The sequence below is a fragment of the Alligator mississippiensis genome, chromosome 1 (genome assembly GCF_030867095.1).
Source record: "Alligator mississippiensis isolate rAllMis1 chromosome 1, rAllMis1, whole genome shotgun sequence".
NCBI classification, from domain to species: Eukaryota; Metazoa; Chordata; order Crocodylia; family Alligatoridae; genus Alligator; species Alligator mississippiensis.
In genome coordinates this window covers 237,182,452-237,205,107 of record NC_081824.1, presented here as the reverse complement: position 1 = coordinate 237,205,107, position 22,656 = coordinate 237,182,452, and the positions used below count along the sequence as shown (strand labels likewise).

General features: G+C 41.9%; 1 protein-coding gene across 2 annotated transcripts in view; it reads right to left on the bottom strand.

The window, feature by feature from the left end:
- Positions 1-815: 815 nt before the first annotated feature.
- The window catches only part of ANAPC1 (anaphase promoting complex subunit 1), an 89,415-nt gene continuing 67,574 nt past the window's right edge, over positions 816-22,656 (bottom strand). Inside the window, exons 35-48 of one of the 2 annotated variants that reach the window (XM_014598197.3) lie at positions 19,728-19,804; positions 19,383-19,473; positions 19,178-19,234; positions 18,237-18,430; positions 17,012-17,098; positions 16,379-16,496; positions 15,443-15,520; positions 15,141-15,208; positions 13,086-13,224; positions 12,215-12,301; positions 8,356-8,451; positions 7,801-7,999; positions 4,239-4,373; positions 816-1,190 (exon numbers count right to left, since the gene is read on the bottom strand). In XM_014598197.3, coding sequence (XP_014453683.1) covers positions 1,075-1,190; positions 4,239-4,373; positions 7,801-7,999; positions 8,356-8,451; positions 12,215-12,301; positions 13,086-13,224; positions 15,141-15,208; positions 15,443-15,520; positions 16,379-16,496; positions 17,012-17,098; positions 18,237-18,430; positions 19,178-19,234; positions 19,383-19,473; positions 19,728-19,804 — 1,542 coding nt within the window. In that variant the 3' untranslated portion in view covers positions 816-1,074. Of the gene's footprint in view, positions 1,191-4,238; positions 4,374-7,800; positions 8,000-8,355; positions 8,452-12,214; positions 12,302-13,085; positions 13,225-13,341; positions 13,434-15,140; positions 15,209-15,442; positions 15,521-16,378; positions 16,497-17,011; positions 17,099-18,236; positions 18,431-19,177; positions 19,235-19,382; positions 19,474-19,727; positions 19,805-22,656 lie in introns of those variants that run through there. The other variant, XM_019480092.2, reaches the window with a different exon arrangement.

Below are 22,656 nucleotides of genomic sequence, written 5' to 3'. Positions count from 1 at the left end.
GGTGGTGGCAGGCCAAATACATAGAATGAATATTTACACAAACATAGAGGACTGGGCATCCTGTGCACTGGACCTGAGGAGCTGCAGATGTTATTCGAGCCCATGAACAGGAAGGAGCCCGAGTCAGTGGCCCAGGGTAAGGTACTCTGCCACCATGTAGTACCATTTGTTGAGCTTTGGGCAGCTTTTGTGTGTGGCCCCTTTTATCAAAGTATGTCAGCTTGCTGTATGAAAAAAATGAAGCATCTCACATGGAGACTGTAAATGTGATACCCACTATACTCTGGGGAAAGATGAAGAAATATTCAAGCCATTGTGTCAGAGGTGGAGAAAAAGGAACTGAATGCCCAATTGCTCCAAAGTTCTGATTAGTTTCCCTTGCCCAGACATAACATAATACAGAGGAAGGTGTTTTGCCTTTGCAGCATCCACTGACTAACTGCAGTACAAACATCTGAAAAAAGACGTAAAATAGGGTAACAAATGTGTGTCATGAGCAAAGAAGGAAAGCACAAGCAGTTTCTACAGAAGGAAAAACTGTGCATGGTAGGAAAGAGTCATATGAGAGATGCACTAAAAGACCACCCCAGGTCAACAATAAGACATTAGCATGGAGTGATCTGGGAAGCATCCTAATGTGATGGCATCAGACATATTCCTCTTTCTGGTCTCTTTCCAGCTAAGAGCAGAGGCTGGGGATGGGTCCTTTAAGAAGTGCCACAGGCCAAGGACATCAGGTTGTGTAGAAAGAGACACCTGTCACTTCCAGAGGGGTTATTTTTCCCAATTAATCACAAAAAGCATTTTCTGACAACTTTAGTTACAAAAGTAAAATTTATTATTAATTCACCATTACCCATCTACAATTTATGGCATCACTTCATAAGCAGATCCCCGTAATCACAGTCACAACACCCACAGACAAGTTCAAAGTACGCTGTTCCTTGCAAAGTTACAAAATTAAGTTTGTTTTACCCCTGTCACTTTTCAAATAATTTAACACACGAGACAGTCATCACTGACATTTGGTCACTGGGTGTGAAATTCATGTTGCAGGTTTCTGTTTTGGCACAACTACCATACCATTGACTCTGGATTTCCAAGCAGCAAAGGTGCAAGTCTGAGTAATGTGTGAACTGGCATTTTCAGCTGCCGGAATTTCAACAGCAGTTCAGAAAAGCTGGTAATTCCTAGTGAGAAAAAAGAAGGAAATAGTTATGTAGCTAAATAGTGCTTGTGGACTGAAATGGTAATAAATGTTGAAAGTAGAATGTTACTGCTTTTCAGCATAGTAGATATTTGTATCTTCTGTGGTTTATTTCCCTATATAATAATTTTGTTGTACTTGTTGGACCATACGTTAAACTGTGTTCATGCAAGCTTAAAGTTAAAAAACTCACAAATAAAGGAAATGACTCATGGAAAGGAATTAATTTTCATCCAGGAACACCCAAGATGAGGCCCCAGAAACACAAACCAGAAAAAGAACTGGGTTTTTGGTTGGGTTTTTTTTGTTTGTTTGTTTTTCTTTTTACAAAAGAGGCTGTACAGAAAAATCACTAAAGCTCTCTATATACACTGGAAAAAACTAAAAAATTATACAAATCTTAGATGAAAATGAAAAGCTAGTATGGGCAAAATTAAGGGGCAGGTCATCCAGTTGAAGGGATCCCAGCAAAAATCATCCAGAGGTCAGACTTAATTCATTCATCCTTAAAAGTTCTCTTTAGCTTTTCCAAACTCTTTCAGGAAGGGAGAAGAGCATTCATACCATAGTGCACATAGAACAGAGGTATTTTATTTGAAAAAAACTCAGCTGGGCTTTTGCTGTCAGTAGAAAAGTTTGCTGCTTGAGTGCATTTTCTATTCCGCCATTGCCATTTAAATATAAAAAATGAGCTGTGTTGACACTCAAAAGCCTAACTGTTCTGAATGCTTCTCAAAAAATACCATCTGAGCTCAAAGTCTGACTTGAGACCAATGCGCACAAAGAATACAGAAAATAAAGCCACATACTATTATGTATGTATTGCTTACTGAGGGTTCTATGCATAAAAGCTCCCCAAACAGTACATTTTCAGCTAGAAGAGTCAGCAGCCAGGCTACCTAGACCTGGCCTCCCTGCCCCTCCAAAGCAAGGAACAAGATTTTGAAACAAGTAACACAAAAAGCCTCCTTCGAGGGAAAATGGAATGGCTGTAAGGGAAGGCAGCCTGCAGTACACCCTCTAGTCTCGCTAACTCTCTATCAACAGGAACTTCCATGCAATGCCAGTTCTCAGAATACTCCAGTTATATCAGAACCTCTGCTTTCATGTAAAAAGAATTAAAGTCCATTCTTAGCCCATGTTAGATGTAGAGTAATTCCTGAGACTTGCATGAGAAGGCAGAGCTAGAATTTATCATGGTTTAAAACAGAGGTGGCCAACCTGCAGCACAAGGACTTCAAGTGGCACAGGCAGATCTGGGGGGAGGGCAGGCAGCACAGTGCCAGATAGTACAGGAAATAGAAATCAGAGCAGCAGATCAAGCAGGGGAAGGGGATCAGAATGGCACTTTGGGAGAGTGCAGAGCTTAATTTGTGGCATGAGTGCAAAAAGGTTGGCTTCCACTGATCTAAAAACGTTACAACTGATGGAGACCTAACTTATGGATGTTTGTACTTCTAGGTTTGACTATAGTACACACAGTAAAAGTTATATAGCAAACCAAGGCTGGTAAATATACATAAGGGGAATACTGCAAGGAGAATTTACAGTGCTAAGCAGACTGTCTTTTATTTGGGTGCCCCAGCATCAATCAGGACACTGGAAACTCCCAAAGTAGAGCGCCACACCAGAGAGAAAGGACACAGGGAAGCAACGATGCAAAAGGTGGTATCTAAAGGCTGCATTTGGCCTGGAATAGCAAGAAAAGGACTAAAGAAGCTACCCAGGGGACAGTTCTCAAAACATTTAAAGAAAACACCTTTCCTTTGTGTTAGGACACATTCTTGTGCTCCGAAGGAATATGCAGGGCTTCTGGGGGTGATGCCATTCCTTAAGCCAATAAGCTTCACCAATACATTCCCTTTTCCCTGTGGCAGGCATTGACTGAGGCTGTAAAATCCTTCCCATTCTCTACCAAGCTTTAGAGCTTGCCTTGCATCAAAAGTGTGGAAACATTTATTATCCCCAGAACTGGCCAACAGAAACTGATCTCCAGATCTGACTAATAAGGACAATGTAATCACTAACATATCATATGCAATGTTCCCTCTAAGGAGCAGCGGTCCATGAGCACGCTGCCTTGGTCTGTGAGCATGCCACCTTGGTCCGGCACTGGACACTTACTGAAGGGGGCCGGGGGCTGGAGCTGGGGGCTGAGTCTGGATGCTGGGGGCCGAAAGCTGGAACAGGGGCTGGGGCCAGGGGCTGGAGCCGGAGGCCAGAGCTGGAGTGGGCTCCATGGCTCCGGGGAAGTGCTTCGCTCCCCTGCATCAGGGCCAGGGAGTGGAGCACTTCCCCAGAGCCGGAGAAGCCCGCACCAGCCCCCCGCCCCAGCCTCCATCCCTGCCTTGCCTCACCTTGGGGAGGCTCCGCAGGCTCCAGGACACTGCTCTGCTTCCCAGCCCTGACGCCACATGCCTCCTCGTTCCCCGAGGCGACACGGGAGAGTGGAGGAGTGAAGCAGTGTCCCGGAGCTGGCGGAGCCTCACTGGGGCAGGCAGCGGCTGCTGGGCTCCCCGGAGCCGGGGAGCCTGCGCCAGGCTCCAGCCCCAGCCTTTCCAGGTGTGCAGCCTTGAAAAGGCTGTGTGCAGCCACACGCTTAGCTGTGTGCGGCCGTGCATGCACACACCTTAAAGGGAACCTTGATCATACGTGATGAAAGAACCTGCTTGCCTGACCCACCAGACAGATGCTAGGAGGACAGGCAAGACTCAAGCTGTCACCCAGAAAAAACTGGTGAAAAGCCAGGATAGTGCTGGTGCCCTTAGTCCTCTCTCAAGTCCCTCTGCTATAATGCTCCCAAAAAAACTCTCAATGAAAAAGCATACTTGAACCAGCTTTAAAACCATACATGTGTGAATGGGTAGATGGATATTTGTATCTTCAGTGGTTTATTCCCCTATATATTTTTGGGAAGGGAGGGTGTTTGTGTGCACGTGTGTGCCTTGACAACAATTTCATATATGGGGCAAAAATGCAAGGCCATTAATTACATATAGCCATACTGATACAACACTAATTTCTGCCTTACCTTCCAAGCCTCCTGCTGCTAGCTGCCCTGGAGTTGCCACTGCATAGTAAACAAGGAAGCAAGCCAGCATACTTGATTGAGATTCCTCAGCAGGCTGCCCACTTAAATAGGAACGCAGAGACACATCACCTCCAACTGTAATATATCAGGGAGACCTCTAAGAGTCAAGTAACATTTTCTCGCTTGTTGAAAGGAAAAGTCAAAGGAGTGTAGTGAGACAGGCTCCTGGCCACAGACTTCCTGAAAAGGGCCCCTCATTCTATAGCACAGACAGGTTCATCCAGACCAGGGTCTGAATCTGTAGCTACTCTATTCATAGTCTACTAATATGCCTTCCCCAACCTAATCCCCACTCTGCTTGTCATGGACACAGGTGCATTTGCAACCCTTCCAAAACGGCATCAGCTCTTATGTGTAAACAAGCTGAGAACCATTCAAATGTAGCAAAATGCCCCAACCTTAAGGCTAGATAAAGAAGTCTTGAAGTTGGAGATTTGCTACATTTGAGTGGTTCTCAGCTTCTTTACAGGACAGCTGCTGCCCATTTGAAACCCTTTGAATGTACCAGTGTCCACACCCACAACATTTCTGCCCCAAGAAGGGCTTCCAAAACAACACACTACCCCCTCTTTTTACATCTGATCTCTTTATGTTAACCAAATCCTTGCACACAAAAAAAGACTTCAGATTCCTCAATATATTCCATACAAAAAACTACACTTAAAAGACTTGAAGCTCTCAAAAATGAGGACATCCTTTAAGTCTGAACCTTACTTTGGCATTACATAATTTGGCATTGCTGTTTTATACGACACACAACATACCACACGTTAGTCACCAAGACAGGCATACATGGCACTGGCAACCAGATTCAGGATACTATTTTAAAACTAGCTGAAACCTGCAAAACATTTGTGATTAAACTTTTATTGCAAAAGTATTTCTTTAAATACAGGCTACTTAGTCATCCTTTGACCGAATACTTTAATGGAATCAAAACTTCTCACCCTTGAAAAGGCTACAAAAAGCTGTCCATGTGTACACACAGGCTTAGTAATATAAAGACATTTTATCAAAAGTCTGACTTTGTAACTTGTTTATAATCATAGAATAAGAGGACCCTTGTACAAATAAGGAAATTGTCCCTTTTAGTAGTTTAATTGCCCTTTTTAATGATTTAACTGCATAACAGTATACATCTTTGGCAGCATATTACAATTAATTTTGTAACAGTGTACACATTTGGTGTTGTATTTCAATTTAAATGACTATTTTACATAGCAAACTAAAGCACATCCCAGCCACCAACAGGCCCTGAACTACAGGGGGCCCTGGTGCTTCCCTCCTGGGCGGTGGTGTTCCCTGGGCAACACACCTGCTGGCACCCCACCTGGGCAGTCCTGGGGCATGCCACCACCACAGAGGGGAGCACTGGGGGCCCCTGCAGCTCAGGGCCCACCAGCAGCTCGCTGCCCTGGCTGTGGGAGAGATGTGCAGGCTCTGGGGAAAAAAGAACCAGGCTCCTCACTGCTTTGTTTGTTTTTCCCCTCCCTTTGACAGATCCTGCCCACTCCATGGTGGGAGTCCCCAGTGCTTCATTCTAGCTTTGACTTGCCTGCATATCTGTTTGAAAGGCCTCAGGATCTTCTATAAAAGTAACATGCTTATTCTGTCTGTCTGAAGCACTTCGATTGGTAGTTTCAGTAAGCATTGTGATTGGCTGCTGAGCCAACTAAAGTGCTCTGGACAGACAGAATAAGCCCATTATTATTATAGATTACTCAGGGGGCATCAAGATCAGCTTTTAAAACTAGGTATTTTCACTCAAAAATTTGATGAAGAAAAAAATTCTGAAAAACGCAATTTTGGAGCTACACTTTCTTCACCTGAAATGTTAAAAGGGACGGTGCAGTGTTGATTCACAAGCTGGCCAACTGAGAGTAGCAACATTTGTGAGGTGAGGTAATGCCTTTTATTAGACAAATTCATAAGGTATGGAGAGTTGCAAAACAACCTTTTGGCTTCAGGAGTCCTTCACTGGGCCTGGGATGAATGCAACACTCTCCCATGTCTATAACATGTTATCTTAGGCCTTAGCCAATGCACTAAATGTTCTCATGGAAACCATGTAAATTAAACCAAACTCTCATTACACACCAGAACTGACTCCTATATAGAAGTGATAAAAGACAAAAAACTCAATCACCAGTTGGAGAACTCATTTTTACAAAAGAACCCCCATTTCACCAAATAGTCCTTGTCTTCAAAGGAAACCTGCAAAATACATTCAGATGACAGGCCTGAGAGCAGAAATTCATTTTTACTGTGCACCAAAACCCTGGGATCAACAAACGCATTAGTTTTATGGACCATTATAAACTTACCTCTCAACTCTGCCAATTTTTCTTTGCTGCACTGGTGGTAACTGCCCATGCCCCTTTCAAGTGGTCAAGTTTATTAACAATCATAGGAACATAAGCACGTAAGGTTGGAAGGGACCTCACAAAGTTATCTAGTTCAGGCCCTGCACAAGACAGGATTATCCCCAAGTAAACCAATCTCATTCAAGTGCCTGTCCAACCTTCTCTTAAAAATTTCCAGGGATGGAGATTCCACAGTTTCTCTAGTAGCCTGGTCCAATGCTTGACCACTCTCATAGTCAGAAAATTCCTTCTAATTTCCCACCTAAAATTTTCTCTGCTGCAGCTTGAAGCCATTGTTCTTAGTCCTGTCCGCTACAGCCACACAGAAAAGCCCATCTTCATTCTCAGTAATCATCTTTTAGATATTTGAAGACTGCTATCAAATCCCCCTCAGTCTTCTCTTCTCTAGACTGAATAACCAGAAATAACCCAAGTTAAACTCATACAACTTCTCTAATTTCTCCTTAGCTTAAACTGACTGCTTCTTTCACAAACACGATGAAAGGTGCTTGATATTTGAAAGTCGCCTCTCTCCCTCTCCAATTATACAAGTAGGTCCATTAAAAAAGTCTCATCTCATGAACCTTACTTCTCTCATAACTGGACCGTCATAACTACACACAACCAACACTGCTACCACACAGCTAACTTTCAGATAAACAGGGCTCAAAGATGGGCAGCCTGACCTTTATTTATTCCAATTCACTTTCAGCAGCAAAATTTTAAAAACAGCTGGTGGATAAGATATGAAGAAGCTGGTTAGAAGAAACCATCCTCTTACCTATGCTGTATACAGCAGGGTTTTTTTGTCTCTGAATACACTGTCACACAAGCTTGTCAATACTGCTAAATACCAAACTAGGTGTTACATGTAGGGTGCCAAGTATGGGTGAGTGATCCCAATAGAAAACACATACTGAAGACAAGGTACCCAAGTTTTAATACAAAATAACATGTGGAGCAACACAGGACTGACCTCAGTGAGCTTTCTTTGTGTTAAAAATGTGTTCTCCATATATTTTTGTCTCAGGAGAGATCACCCACGTTAGTCACCGCAACGTAAAAAACATAAGTGGGTATCAAGCAGTGATAAGACTGAGGACAATAAGCTAGGCCAGGGTTTAATGGCTACTCTTTACCTTGTAGCCACTGATCCAAAGTGTTATCAATAGTGCACTTCATCACAGGCAAAAATTCAGAGTTCATGAAGAGCCCTCTGCTTGGACTTCTTCCCATCTTGTCCTGGTGGCTCCTGGAGTTGAAGAATTCTAAAACCAGCCTTATCTGGAACAATTCAAACGTCTCAGACATTTCTCTTCTCTCCAACCTTCTCACTGCCTAATAGAAAACAAAAGGTATGCTGAGTTTGTACTGTAAGAGAAAAGAAGTGTTCCTTATGTAACTGTGAAGTAATCAAACTCTTTAAAAAAACCCAATGTATTAACATTCCCCTTCAATGCATGAAAAGAAATAATGGAAGGAAAACTTTCCTTTGCTGACTCTGCTTCTTATTACCTTATCAGTTATTTTTCATCTGCTGTCTTCAAAATTTTGTTCTTGCTATAAATCCACTGACAGATTTCTACCATTTTTTATTTCTGATACCCAGGACAAGTAAGAAAGGTGTTCAAGTATCATGACCGTATACAAAACTATAAGTATTAAAAAAAATAAAGTGAAATTGTTCACTTTACCTGATCTATTGCTATGTAGGTGGGCAGCATTTCTGGATTCTCTTGAGTAACACACTCATAAAGAATAGAGGAGAAAAGGTCCAGAATTTCCTGTTTCTGATAAAAGACACACATTTCACAAAATGCACGCTCTAAGTTCCATTTAGAAATTCTTCAATTGCTCTAATTTTCTTTCATTATGATTAACCCCTGAACATGTAACATTATCAGCAGGGATCTGCATTTTCCTTTTGCCATGGAAAACAGTAGTGAAAGCTGGATTTTCTCATTTTAAGGAGAAAAATGCAGGAGGGGAGGGAGGGAGTTGGGCAGGGCCAGGGCCAGAATGAGAGGGAGGTGTATGGGGCTTGGGGGCTGTAATGGGCAGCCGCAGGGCCTGGCTGGGAAGTGGAACAGAACCACAGGTGACTCATCCAGGGGCTGGGGGGATGTGTCCCTCCAGACTTGTGCGTGGGGCAGGTGCGGGCTGCTCACTGTGGGCTCAGCCTCCCCACCCTGCTGCCCTCCCCCCAGGGCCTCCGCAGTCCAGCAGACGGGACCTGGCACAGCAGGACAGAGCGGGGCTGGGTCAGGAAGCTTGTTGCCACTGCTGGGAACCCCACACTACCATGGTGAGATGCCCCTCTGCCCTCCTGGCAGCAGTGGGGGTGGAGGCACAGTGTTGTGGCCCTCGCTGCTGCCAGGTGGGAAGGGGGCCACCTTACCATGGCAGCGCAAGGCTCCCAGCAGCAGCAAAGAGCTTCCCTGCCTGGCCCTATTCTTCCCTGCCATGCTGGGTCCCACCCACTAGCTAGACCCAGGTTCCTGGCCCCATAGCCCTGGCAGCTGGGGGAAACAGGGGGCTGTGGGTGTGGAGTGAGGGGCAATGGCATGGGCAGGACACTGCCATATCAGGGTTGCTCAGCACCACAAAGCAACGGGGGAGGAGGGGACAGCCACAGCTGGACCCACAACCTGGGAGCTCTGTTTTTCCATGATAAAAATCCAAAAACAAACACCAAAATGTATAGGTATTTATAATTTATTTCGAGGCACTAGGCTTCCAAATTGCTGTAAAATTGTAAATATATCAATAAAATATTGTGTTGAACTGATAGCTATACATGTATTAGTGGCATTTCATTTTAATCATGCAAAAACATGGGCTTTGGGGGTTTTAATCAGAGAATTTGTGACTTTTAAACAGAGAAAACCATGATCACCAATTATCAGCAATTATTCACTTACGTAATGGTTCATGCTCCACTGCATTTGTTCACTTAAACAGAGAAAAATATGGGTTTTTTTCTTCTTCCCTCACCATTTTTGAGTAGATTCATTTCATTCTACTCAGATGATTAAATACAATCCTCACTCAAAAACAACTTGGCTGCCCTAAGTAAAATAATTAATTAAATGTTCTTTTAGTAATGTTGGAATGTCAGGTTTCAGATAGAGTCCCAAAGGAGTTTGCCTTAAGTCTAATGCTATTTCAACATGTTTATCAGTGGTTTGGATGCTTGAATAGAGTTTTCTAAGCAGATTTACAAATGACATGAAAATCAGAAGAACTGTGAACACACTCGAGACAGGAGTAAAATTCAGAAAAAATCTTGATGAATTGAAAAGGTGAGCTAGAGAAGGATACAATTCAATGCAGACAAATGCAAGATGCTACACTCAGGGAAGAAAAATCAAAAACAAATACAGAATGTAAAATAACTGGCTGGGTGGAAACTCTGCTAAGAAGGATCTCGGGGTGTTGCTGAATTGAAGACTTAACATGAGTCAAGAAAGGTAGTAGCTACATTAGTCTGAAGTCAGTCAGAAGCAGGGTAGATATGCACCTTTATAGCTGTTAATGCATCTCATCAATGCGATGCAGATGCAAAAAAATGTGAGTGCAGATTTGGGGCTGCCTCAGTATGACTACCTGGTGTAAGACATCAGAGGTGAAAGTGCCGCTCTGTGGCTGGTTAGGCCTCATCTAGGCATATTGTGTGCAATTTTGAGCTCTGCATTTTAAAAAGGATGTGGAGAAATTAATCCAAAAATGTGAGAGAAAAAAAATATGATAAAGATTTTGGAAGGCAAGCTATACAAAGAGATGGCAAGAAAAATAAACATGTCTAGCTTACAGAAAAGGGGGTTAAGGAGAGATATTATAACAATCTTCAAGTATCTGAAGGGTCACCAGAAACAAGATGGAAAACACCTTTTCTTCCTTACTGGAGATACTAGGATATATAGCAATGGCTTGAAATTACAACACAGTAGGATTAGATTGGATATCAGGAAAAACTTCATGGTTAAAACAGTGAAGCAGAACTGTTTAGGGAAGTTATGAAATCTCCTGCATTGGAGTTTTCAAGAAGAGAAAGGATAAGCATTGGTCAGGGATGACATAGGGGTAGCAGTGCCTGGACTGGGCTGTGAAAAAAAAAGTTGGAAGCACAAGAGTCCTAACACCCCCCCCCCCCCCCCCCCCCCCCCCCCCCCACACACACACACATTACACAGAGACCATGACAAGAACTCAGCAGTCCAGAGCAGCTGGAAATTGGAGAGGACCATGCTCAGCAGCAGGAATGTGAAAAACTCCAAAACTGGCTTGGCTATGACAGAAAATGAAAGGAAATGGGATAAACTTATAGAAGAGATACAGTGAAATACAGGTGACAGAAAAGAGCGTTCTGGCTCTCCAGTTAGGGTGTGAGATGTGAGGAGTAATGTTTGTGGTCCTTAGGTTACAGTGCAGAATGGAGGGTGTTTCATTTTTCCATTCTTCTGGGCTATGTTGGTTGCCACATGGGCCAAAAAGGAATTTTTCCCTCCCTATTCCCATTGCCACAAGATTCAAGGATTTTTCACCTTCCTCAGAAGCACAAACAAGGTGTTTGCTACAGCCAAGGCCAGCAATTTTGACTGGACTGTGCTAATGCTCCTTCTGGGATTCAGAAAACCCAGAGGTACTGGGTTTACTACCAAGAAAGATCAATTCTTTCTAAACCTGGGTTTACTACCAGGTTTAAACCCAGGAGGACCTGGGTTTACTTCCTGCTGAGGGGTTTTCAGACTTATAACTCCAGAGAGAGTACTCTAACCAGGCTACTCTGACTAATGTGCCTCTGGCAAATAGAGGTTAGAAAACCCAGAGGTGCTGGTACTGGATAGAGGTACTGGCTTCTCCACTCAAGGTGAGACTGACAGCCACATTTCAGACAAGGAAGAAATTTTACCCCTTGGTCAGATTGGCATGGCTATGAGAGAGTTTTGCCTTCTTTTGCAGTGAGGGTCACGGTGCTCTTCCTTGGATCTCCTGAGTGCATTTTAAAAAACTACTTCCTGTCCCTGCAATAGCAGGACATTAACAGTGCTCCTGCCCCCAAGCTTTACCTGTGGCAAGTTAGGGTATCGCAGGCACTATACCTAATAGTTGGGCATGAGGACTGTTCATGAAGTTTTAAGAATAGACTAGACAAACACTTCGGATGTTTTGGATAGAGGATGATCCAGCTTTGAGTAGGGGCTGGACTAGGTGACCTTCTGCAGGTCTCTTCCATCCATTATTTTTTATAATTTTATTCATTATATGCATCTTTTAACAAATACAGGGGGCTTAGGAAATGCAACTATGGTGTTCACTTGTGACAAAAGGCTGTAGTAATAAGTTTGCACCATAGTTCTATTTTCTGTTTTTATACAGCCTTTGTAAAACCCTCTTGGTATGTATAGCAAATGCCTCCCAAATAGTGAGACTATTCAGGATTATTTTGCATTACCAAATCAATCTGCAATTTAACATTGACTTTTTGTATTTTATTTATGAAAATAAAAATCCATTCTTTTGAGGGATACTATACATTTAGGCATAGTATACCTGATCCATGTTCACAGTTGGTTTGCAGAAATAGTCAGCAAATGAAAGCAGCGCTGGATCCGACGTGAAGGCTGAAATTGCTTCCGGCTACAAACAGGTAAGAAGACACACTGGAGATTAGAAATCTGTTGCTTCTATTGCAGAGGTCCAGCAACAGTCCAGGATCTCCATTCCCTTTCCACAGTAATTTTCTAGAGCTTAAGATAGATTCTAGTAATTTATGCAATATATGTAATAAGCAAATGCAAAATCCATTTAACCCCAGCCACACACACACAGAAAATAAAGAGGCAAATGTATAGTGCAGCTATTCTTGAGAACCTGATTCAGTACTAGCTACTGGATTCATTTTCCTAAAACAATGCAACTTTTAACAAGTAACTTCAGCACTCATGAACAGTAGTCTACTGAAAGGACTATGTCCCTAGAAATTCTGAATGGAAAAGATATGGCACACGTTACTCTAATATATCTCTATGTACCTTATTTACCCCCCTGCTTTGTAAGTAGAGGAGACATTCCAATTGAACTTTGATTCATTCTTTGGCTGTCTAAGATGGCAGCTTTATGACACAGTTCATTGCCCAGAAGGAATGGAGTTGAAATGATCAATTCATATAATAGGGACCAAATAGCTGCCAGAGGACATCAGCCTTTCATCACTTCTATCAACATCCTTATCTGAACCCACAATGAACAGGAAAGCTTGGTACACAAATCATTCATTTCCCCAATACATTCATAACTCCATTTTATAGTTCATGCTCTCAACAAACTATGACCAAAATCATTTACTGGCAACACTGCCAGTAAGTGCTGAGGTCACATCGCTGCTCTGGGCTCACAGAGCAGAACTGTCAGATGAGGATACCTTGAATGCTCGAGCTTCGGAGTTCCTGTGAGTGACAGTCTGGGCTAACAAACTGCGCCAACCCTTTGGGTCCTCCTTGTATGACAGCTGCCCTGCTCTCAGTTTTACATACAGGACACCATCCTTGGAAAGAATTGATCTGAAACAACAAAATTATCAGCATCTTCCTCAGACTGAAGTCATTTAAGTTATTTTCCCAGGCTACCTTTAATACTTATGTGAACAATTAAAAGAAATGAACAAACTGGAAACTTGCCTGTACTACCATCCCCATGCAGGGATTTCTCTCTTTCTTATTTAGCCGCTGCACACATGCTGTATGTGAAAGTCTTGGTTTCTTTGGCAATCCTGCAATAGGATGTAAATCCAGAGAAGACTACTGCCTTCATTTCATAAGTGCAAAGGGGCAAGGTGCTCCAGCACAACTGACATATAACACAATTTCCTCTAAAGATAGTACAGCCACCTGCTCCACCCTCAGAGGATGGTTCAGTATCTGTGAATGATCATAAATGGACACCATTGTGTTCCATCGCATCATGCCTCACTCTACAGAGAGTAATACTACACGGTACTGCTCTATATGACATTCTCCCTTAAGATCGGGCTTTGCTTCCCCCCCTACTAAAAACAGTAATGTCAACAACTAATCTGTTTATGAACACTTCCATAAATTAGGGCAAGTGAAACAAACACAACAGTTCAGACTCCCACCATTATGAAACAGTTCAGTTGGTTACTTCATTTAGAGGATGGCTACCCATTTGTTTTGAGCCCTTTCAACATCACCTTAAATAATCCTAACAGAAATAGCTCTCCAATGTAACAACGCAGCGATAACCTGTAATAGCAAGGCAGGCAAGTAAAGGCAAGATCGTCCACCTGCCCTTCTCTCCTCCAACAAATTGTCATGCTCACAACTCACTCCATTTTGGAGCAGTGGAGAATAGGCTCTGTGGCATGCCCTGAAAGTCAACATATTCATGCAATTTTTGGTCAGAGTAAACACAGTAGTTCCAAAGCTGGGAAGCCTTACAGACTCAGTCAGGATCCTGCCTTAATTTCACAGACCCCCGGGAGCACTAGTGCTAATTTCAGCTGGGGCAGTACAAACAACATGGAGACAACCTCTGTTTCAAGTTCCAAGTCACATGGACCACAATAAGTCAAAAGGCAATGCCTTAAACTCAACCTAATGCTGAAATGCAGCCCCTGCAGATTCCTCAGAGCTGATCCAAATGCTTAGGGCAAGATATCCTTTCAACAAGTGAGCCGCTGCATCTACCAATAAGCGCATGGCTTTGAAACACAGCCCCACAGAGTATCTCATAACATCTAACTTATTCTCAATAATGTTGTTTAAATAAAACAGCAATCTTATTAACAAAAAATTCAACTGGCTTTCTTCAAGCCACTCAGGCTTGCATACTGTATTTCATTTACAGAATTTATACCTACAGGTTGTTATCTATCGTGCTAAGTGCAATTTTACCTGTGAATACTGTATTCAGAAACAATATCTATTATAATTGTCCAAAGTACACATTAAAAAGTTATCCTGCATTAATCAATCTGTACTGCATACATCTTGCATGATACTGCAGATAAATATCAGGAAAAACTGGTATCACTTTCACACCAACAGCATATGATTTTCAGGGACATAAGTCGCATCAAATCCCATCAGTTAGAAACACAAAACAAACATGCACAAGTTCAAGGTAGTTTCTAATACTGCACACCTTCTCAAACCCCTGCCATGTTTGTGGCTTTGTCATCACTCCCCCCGCCCCCTCTCGTTTCATGCAAGAGCCATACAAACAGAGAAAACAGAAAACTTCTCCTGAAAGTTTCACTCTTCCCAGGCACTGTATATGCACAAGGTGCTGTCAAATGCACAAAAGCAAACAGACTGAAAATGGAGAGCTGCTCCAACCTACTGTAAGTTTTAGGGGTTAATTAACATTAGAATAGGTAAAAAAAAAAAAAATGTTAAGAGCTAAAAGAGCATTATCAAATTAAGTCAAAGTAGTATGTATCATTGCGGATACTTACTTCAAATGGTGCATTCCCTTGCTTAAATCAATTAGTAATTCCCAGTATCGTGGGCCTTTCACTCGGATCTGGTAACATAAATGTTTTAATTACTACTTAGGTGCATGTTACTTACATGGGGGTCACAAGGACTGCAAGAACAGAGCTCTATATAAACCAATTGTTCTTGCCATGCTTTTAAAGGGTGGATGATTCCTTCCAAGCCAGTTGCTTTGTGCTTCTCTGATGAGTCAAAGGAGACAGAAACTGGCTCTGTGTCCCCTACAGAGGATATTAATTAGGACAGGATAGCCTTATTTTACCTGTTTCAGTAAGTAGAGCTCAGGGAGAAGGGTTGGTGCCATCATTTCTTCTGTGGTTTCTTCATACCACTGTGTACCCTTTAAAATATCAACATTTATATGGAAGTAAACATACCTTCATTATGAAGGGGAAGAAAGTAAGCACATTTCACAGTGTCAACATTCAACTTGTTAAACTTAACATATTTTAATATTCTCTAGTTTTTCTGATTAAGTGTGGCATTAACTATGTGGCATGTGCATGTTATGAAATATATACAGCTACATATCATTTTTCACCTTAAAACTAAAGTGTTTAGAGGTGAGCAGTGCTGCTAGTGAGGGCAACCTGGTGTAGCAATGCTCTGATATCTCTTGTTAAGTGTATAGGGTCTCTGTAGATCTCTAGTCCTATCTGCCAAAGAAGCATGTCCTTATTCCACAGAGAACACTCTGCCACATCACAGAGAATCTGCAGGAAGTTACATCTTGAATATATCTTTACAAACAAGTCCAATCAGCAGCAAGTGTTGTAGCTGAGAGTAGTTGAGAGGCATGCTAAAGGACCCATTTCAAAAGAATCTGGTGGACCGGAATCACAAATGAGCAGATGAACAGTCAACTCTCAATGTTTGTGTGTTTGAAAATCTCACCTTTATAAATAAAGAAGAGATCCAGTTTTGCACAATTGGTTCCCCAGACTTTTGCTACTCATTTTAGTTGCCTTACACTCTACTCAAGATACCATTCATGGCACTAGAAATATGTGAAATATTGCAGGATTTGGAGGTGGTCCTTCATAATTTGACTTAGCAGTTTGGTTCAGCTCCACCAGAAGACTGAAACACAGCCAAGATCACACTGAAGACGGTAGGTGCCCCAGACACAAAGGTTATAGAAGGCTCCCACAACTTCACAGGTTCCCCCCAACCCCAGCATCAGCACAAGATACTTTACCTTGAATGTGACCTCTAGTAATGCATAACATGGAGTATTTGTATCTACATCAACAGGTACTAGAAGCCTTGGCTCTGCTGCCAGCACATAGAGGTGCCGTAAGGCCTGAAGGTGATACCTGTTTATATGAATAAAAAATTGCATGACAGTGTTAGAGAACTTTACATTTTCTGGCAAGCTGTTCCCAGGATAAGGAACAGATACACCCCAGAGGAGACTATAACGATGACATTTGCACTATTACAAACATACATGTACTACTTTTTATAAGATATATATGATGTACCATATAGGACAATACAAATATGTATTTTGCAGTGGATCTCACACAGAGATCTTACATGAAAGTTTTCACTGCAGAGCAAACAGTTATTGCCAAATTACATTGCTCCAGGATTCAGTCTGTTAAGAAATAACAGAACTTTATTTCTTCACTGATCCAAAGTTATTACCATCATACCATCCGTTACTTATTGTGTCACTTGTTACTAATCTTTGAAAGCTTGCATCAGCTCCTATCTTATTTCCCATTCCCAGCACCCCTAAAAGCTTTCAGAGCCTTGTTCTGGATTTTATTTTTTTGTGGAAGTATGATTGATTTTAAGAAAATGTATGCAATAAGGAACCCTTTACCTGTTGTCAGTGCTGTGAACAGGGAAGTGAGGATACAATGCACAGAGAAGGGCAGCAATTGAAGAATCAGAAGTGCTCAGTGAGTATCTGCAAAGAAACATCCCTTATTAGCTCTCAGCACTGGTGAATAAGAGTAAGGCTTCCATGCGTTTCCAAGTGTATTCTTGTGAGCTAGGAGAAAAGGTGATGTTACCAAGTGCACAGATGAAATTAAAATATAAAAATGTACATCTGTTAGCGTGGTAGGCCATAAAAAGTGACAAAAAGAATAGTTTGAGCAAAATCCTCTCTGCTATTTGAGGGCTGCAAAGTCAAGAGGGGAATATTTTATCTGTTTATACTTGGAAAACTGTGTACACAAGAATAAGGGATAGAATTTTTAAAATGACAGTTCTACAAGAAGTGAGGGTCTGTGGAAAGTTTCCAGCTTTCCAGTGGTGAAGGAGATTTTTCAGGGCCTGGGCATAATGAAAGTCAATCTGGTACATCTTCTCCCACATAAAACAAGGGAACATCTAATTAAAATAACTACATACTTAAACAGGTTAAAAAAAAAAAGTTAATACCTGCATAGCATACAAGTACCATGCATATCCTCTACTGTAGGAAAATTACTGGGGCAATTGGTTTAAATGAGTTGCTAAAAAGAATTATGCAGTAATATGAATGGCAGCAATATTTACCTTTGAATTAGCAGTAGGAGTGAAAATATACCTCTCACCAGTTGAAACAGGAAAGGAAAAACTGGCCAGCTGCATTACCGTTCTTTTGTTTATAATCAAACTCTTGTCGGGATGAGACAGCTAACAAAACACCTCAGTCCAGAATAAAAGAACCAAGATTACAACAGAAGACCAGCCCATTTTAGTTTCCCCATTTTAGTGTATTATTAACAGAATTCCTGGTATGACTGATTGCAGAGGCCAACAGACTCACTGGAGGGGCAGTACCAGTGTTGGTTTCTGCCACTGATGTCATCAACTTTTCATTTATAACAGCAGTCAAATTCTTGACTTGGGAGATTCATTTTACCCACCTTATCACAAAGAAAAGTATATCTAAGTAACTCATACAGAAACAGCAAAAGCTGTAACCATGATCAAGATTATATTACTAAGCAGACAGAGAACATTTATAAAGAAGCTGTAATTAGTATTGTTCTAGATATTTATCATCCATGAGAAGCAACAGAATTCAAAATATAAAGAAAGAAAAAAACGGTTACCTTCCTCCCCCCAAAAAGAGAAGCCCAAGAGCCATGTGATGAGCCAGATGGAACCCATAGTTCATTTCTCCACCTGTCTTCTTGTGCATGAAACGACAAAGCTGGAGGACCTTCAGATTTCCAGACCCAGCCATCACCATTGCAAGAGATAGGAGAACAACACTCAAGCAGGTTTCGAGGTTATAGTGGCCTGTCTTGAATTAGATTGGAGAAAGATGTTAGTACATTTCCACATCATTACAAATGCTTCTGGTCAGGCCTTTTATATGACCCAGAAGAAAAAAGGAAAGTTCCAACTGAAGTTGCTTTACTAGAAATCTTAATCATGCGGTCTTCTCATTAATATGCTAGCAAAAATCAAACAAATAGTCAAAAAAGTGCAACAGCTACATATACGCTCCTCCCATTAATTCCAATCCCTACAACTATAAAAATATTTTTCTCAGGACTACTTGGTTTACTCCCCAATATTAGAAAAAATGGAAAATGTAGCTGTGGAGAGAATAAAAAGTAGTGGTATCCTTTATAATACTGGCTTACTGAAATACCATACACTGTATTTTCTCCCATACAACACATTCCAGAATAAAGTTTTTAAGAGGCAAAATGAAGAAAAGAGCAGATCTTTCCTTATACTAAGTAACCAAGTAACAGCATTGTTCTGCTGCCCATGAGTCCCTGCAGATTTTACTTTTGCTTTTGCCTGGTAAGGTAGAAACTGTTCTCATCATATTTATCACATATAATGTGCACTGCAATTTCCAACAGCTGGTTTTTAGGAAAAAAAAAGCTTATGTTGTATGCAATAAAATATATATGTTCAGCAGACTGGAACTAAAAAGTGACATAATCCATTCCATATCCATTAATGTTTTACTTATTTTTAAACCAAAACCTGACTCAGGTTCATTTTCATGAGCAGAGAATTTAAAAGAACTTACTATGGAAGCTGTAGGCAGTATTGATAAACACTTCATGAAATCTTTGGCAAACTTGTACTGGAAAGAAGAGAAGTATGTGTATGTGGATGAGCTAAAATGACAGAGATGAAAAATCTACTGGTATATGTGGGAGGGTAGGGAACAGGGGAATGGGGACAGGAAAAGGATGGTGGGGGGAGGGGAGAGGGAGAGAGAAGTCTCTTACCAGGCAGTTAAATGCAGCTATATTTTCTGAACCAGCGAATCGAAAACCCAACGACAAACAGGCACCAGCAATAATGTAGACCCGTGCTTGCCTAAAATGCATTGGAAATGGGAAATAACTATTTATCATTTCCTAATTCAAATAAATAAAAAAGTTCCTCTTTTATCGAAAGTAGCAAATAAGAACTCAGAAAGCATAAAAAGGCTAAAGCGTGGCTAATATACCATGGCATTTGCATGACGAGGCAAATGACAGTTAGGTTTGATTATATTCCTACAATATAAAATCTGGGTTTGTACAATATCTGCCAGTGATTCTACATCAACTTATTTCCAGCTTACTTACGCCAGAGTCTCCAAATTCAGATCTTCTGATGGTGGCAGTTCTGTTGCCTGACGGGATATACTATTCTCTCTTATAATCTGCAAAAGGCATGGCAAATGAAATCTTTGACTGAACTGTTCATTCTTGACTCTTTTTCAGTTCATACACGATACAAAATAAAAAATCTGTTTTATCAGAATATACAATAAGCTTTTCCTCTACGGCTGCCACATAACAATAGGCTCAATTCAAGGGTCAACATTTTGTTATGAAATATCTTAATCTTGTTAATTTGAGATTTTTAAAAGTGATAGTGAAAGTCTCATTATGTGATCAATCTAATCTATCAAGTTGAACATTGCAACATGTAAGCAAGCCATACAATAAAAAATAAGATCCAAATTACTATAGCAAGAGCTCAAAGAAAGGTCTGACACTGAGAATGACATCTTTTCGTCAAAAACAGGTTTTAAAATTTAATTTTGTCAAACTTAAACTGAACAATTATTCCTCACAGTGTCTTTGTACTTTAAAGGTACATTAAGGTCAACCAAAAAGAAAAGACATTATTTATCAGTAACTGGAGCTCTTTACGATATAGTTTCCTCAAACACATTCTCACTTAGACTATGTCTTTCACCCATAAGTTGCAACTGGATACTTTTTGCCTTAGCAGCACCTGTAAAGCAGGCAGTATGCACTGCTTAGTTTCTTTTCAACCAGAGTCCTATAGTATATTTGACTCCAGGAAAAGGAACCAAAGGACAGGATTTGAATGTGCACACTGGCATACTTCTTGAACAACTCCAGTTACTGGTAAGTAACTTTTATTTTCTTCTTCAAGTAATTATCCATATACACATTCTTTGACGGATGATGCCAAAGCAGTGCCCATACAACTGGGGATGGATCCTGGAGTTCTCTAGGCAGATCTGCCACAAGGCTGCTTTGTCAAATGAGGCATCTGCTCTGAAGGTTTCCATGATGCTGTAATACTTAATGAAAATATACACAGAGCCCTAGGCAGCTGCCCTGCAGATGTCAATTACAGGATGTTACACATGGATGCTATGTTAGTGCCTTTGGACCTGGTGTAACAGGTCCTTATCTCACCAAATGCAAACCAAATTTGGCAGTTTCATGGGATAGTTTGATATCTGGGGAGAAAACCTCTGGACTATCATGCACCTTTAGCTCTCTTAGCCAGAGAGAAACAGCAATCAGTACCACCACCCTTGCCCCTGCCAACTTCCAAACACCCCAAACCCCAAGCCACAAGCCCTGTGCAGCAGGTTAGAGCCACACCCCCTGCTCCCCACCCCAGTGGCTGGCTCGGGGCCAGGCCACATCCCTGCCCCTCCTCTCTTGTGGCTGGCTCAGGGCTGGGCCACACACCTTCTGCCTTCCCTCCCCTAGCTGCCTCAGAGCCAAGTCACAAGCCTACCCCCTCCTCTGTGGGCTGGGTTGGGGCTGGGCTCCTTACCCCCTCCCCTGCTGCTCCACACAGCTAGATGGGGTCCCACTGCAACTGCCTCAGCTGCTGCATTTGGAGCACTGGCTGGATCCAGTCCATGGACGGACTGGGCACTGCCCATCTGGCCCACTGCCCAAAAAGGTTAAGCACCACTGGTCTAAACTGTTCTTAAAAATTTCATACACCATCCCTCACATACAACTACCAGGCACAATGCCCAGAATATCAAAAACACCCTATCTTGCTGGCCCAAACACAGGGATGAGAGCATTGCTAATGTCTTGTCACTTCAAGGATAGGAAGTAGCTTGCTAAAATGCAATGAAAGAAATCCAAGGCAGAGGACACCCCCCCCACTAAAAAGTAAGGCAACCCCCCTCAAGAGGGACCTCAAGAAGTCATGTAGTCCATCCAGTCTCTTAGTAAAGATCCTGCCTTGGCCATCTCAACCACCTGAACAAGCATTTGTCTAACCCGTTCTTAAAAACTTCACAAACATACCCCCACACACAACTACCAGGCACAATGTCTGAAACATCAAAAGCACCCTAATTCACCACACATAAAGCAGGAAGAAGAGGGCACTATCAGTGTACTACCACTGTAAAGACAGGCAGTAACAGTTGTATGATTAGAATTGCATGAGGGAGCACAGAGACAGGAGGCTCTCTAATTACCTTATTAGGAGTTTGCTAAAGAGAGGGCCTGGTCTGGAATATTTCTACAACAGGAAGAGAGGCATTTCTTGTTGGTCATGTTTACATCATGGGCATGGAAGTGTCCCAGCCCAACACAGAAGCATCTGTCACTAAGATTATGCTGAGATGAAAAGGTTCAAGTAAGAGCCAGATTGTCAGCACAGCCATACTTCTTGGACTGGATTGTCAGGCAGGTTGACAATATACATGGTAAAAAGCAATGGAGAAAGTACTAAGCCTTGCAGGACGCCATTCTTAAGACTTCTGGGGCAGCTTTCCAGTCCATTGATGGTCTTGAGAGTGAAACTGTGATTTTGAAGCATAAGCATAACAAAAAGGTCAGCAGCTTTGTCAGGTATCATTCAGAGGAGCTTGTAATAGAGGCCATGGAGACAAACAATGTCATATGTGGCAGTGAGGTCCACCAGGACAGCAGTCACCTTTCTGCCCAGGCTCAAAGCTCTATTCAATGTCTTGAGAAAAGAGTTACCTGCTCCACTGTTGACCATCTGCATCTAAAACCAGCCTGCTACTTAGGCAGCTGCAGATCAATTACTGGGTAGACTCAGGCATGAATGTGGCATTCCAGTAGCTTCTGTGGAATGCACAGGAGGGAGGTTGGTCTGTAGCTCTCTGCATTATCCTTGGGCTTGTTAGGTTTTAGGACCACAACAACTGTGGCCTTTCTCCAAATGTGAGAGATCTTTTTGCATTTGATGCAGTTGGAGATGAATTCACAAAGCTGAAAGATTATCCCCTCCCCAGAGTTGCAAAGAAAT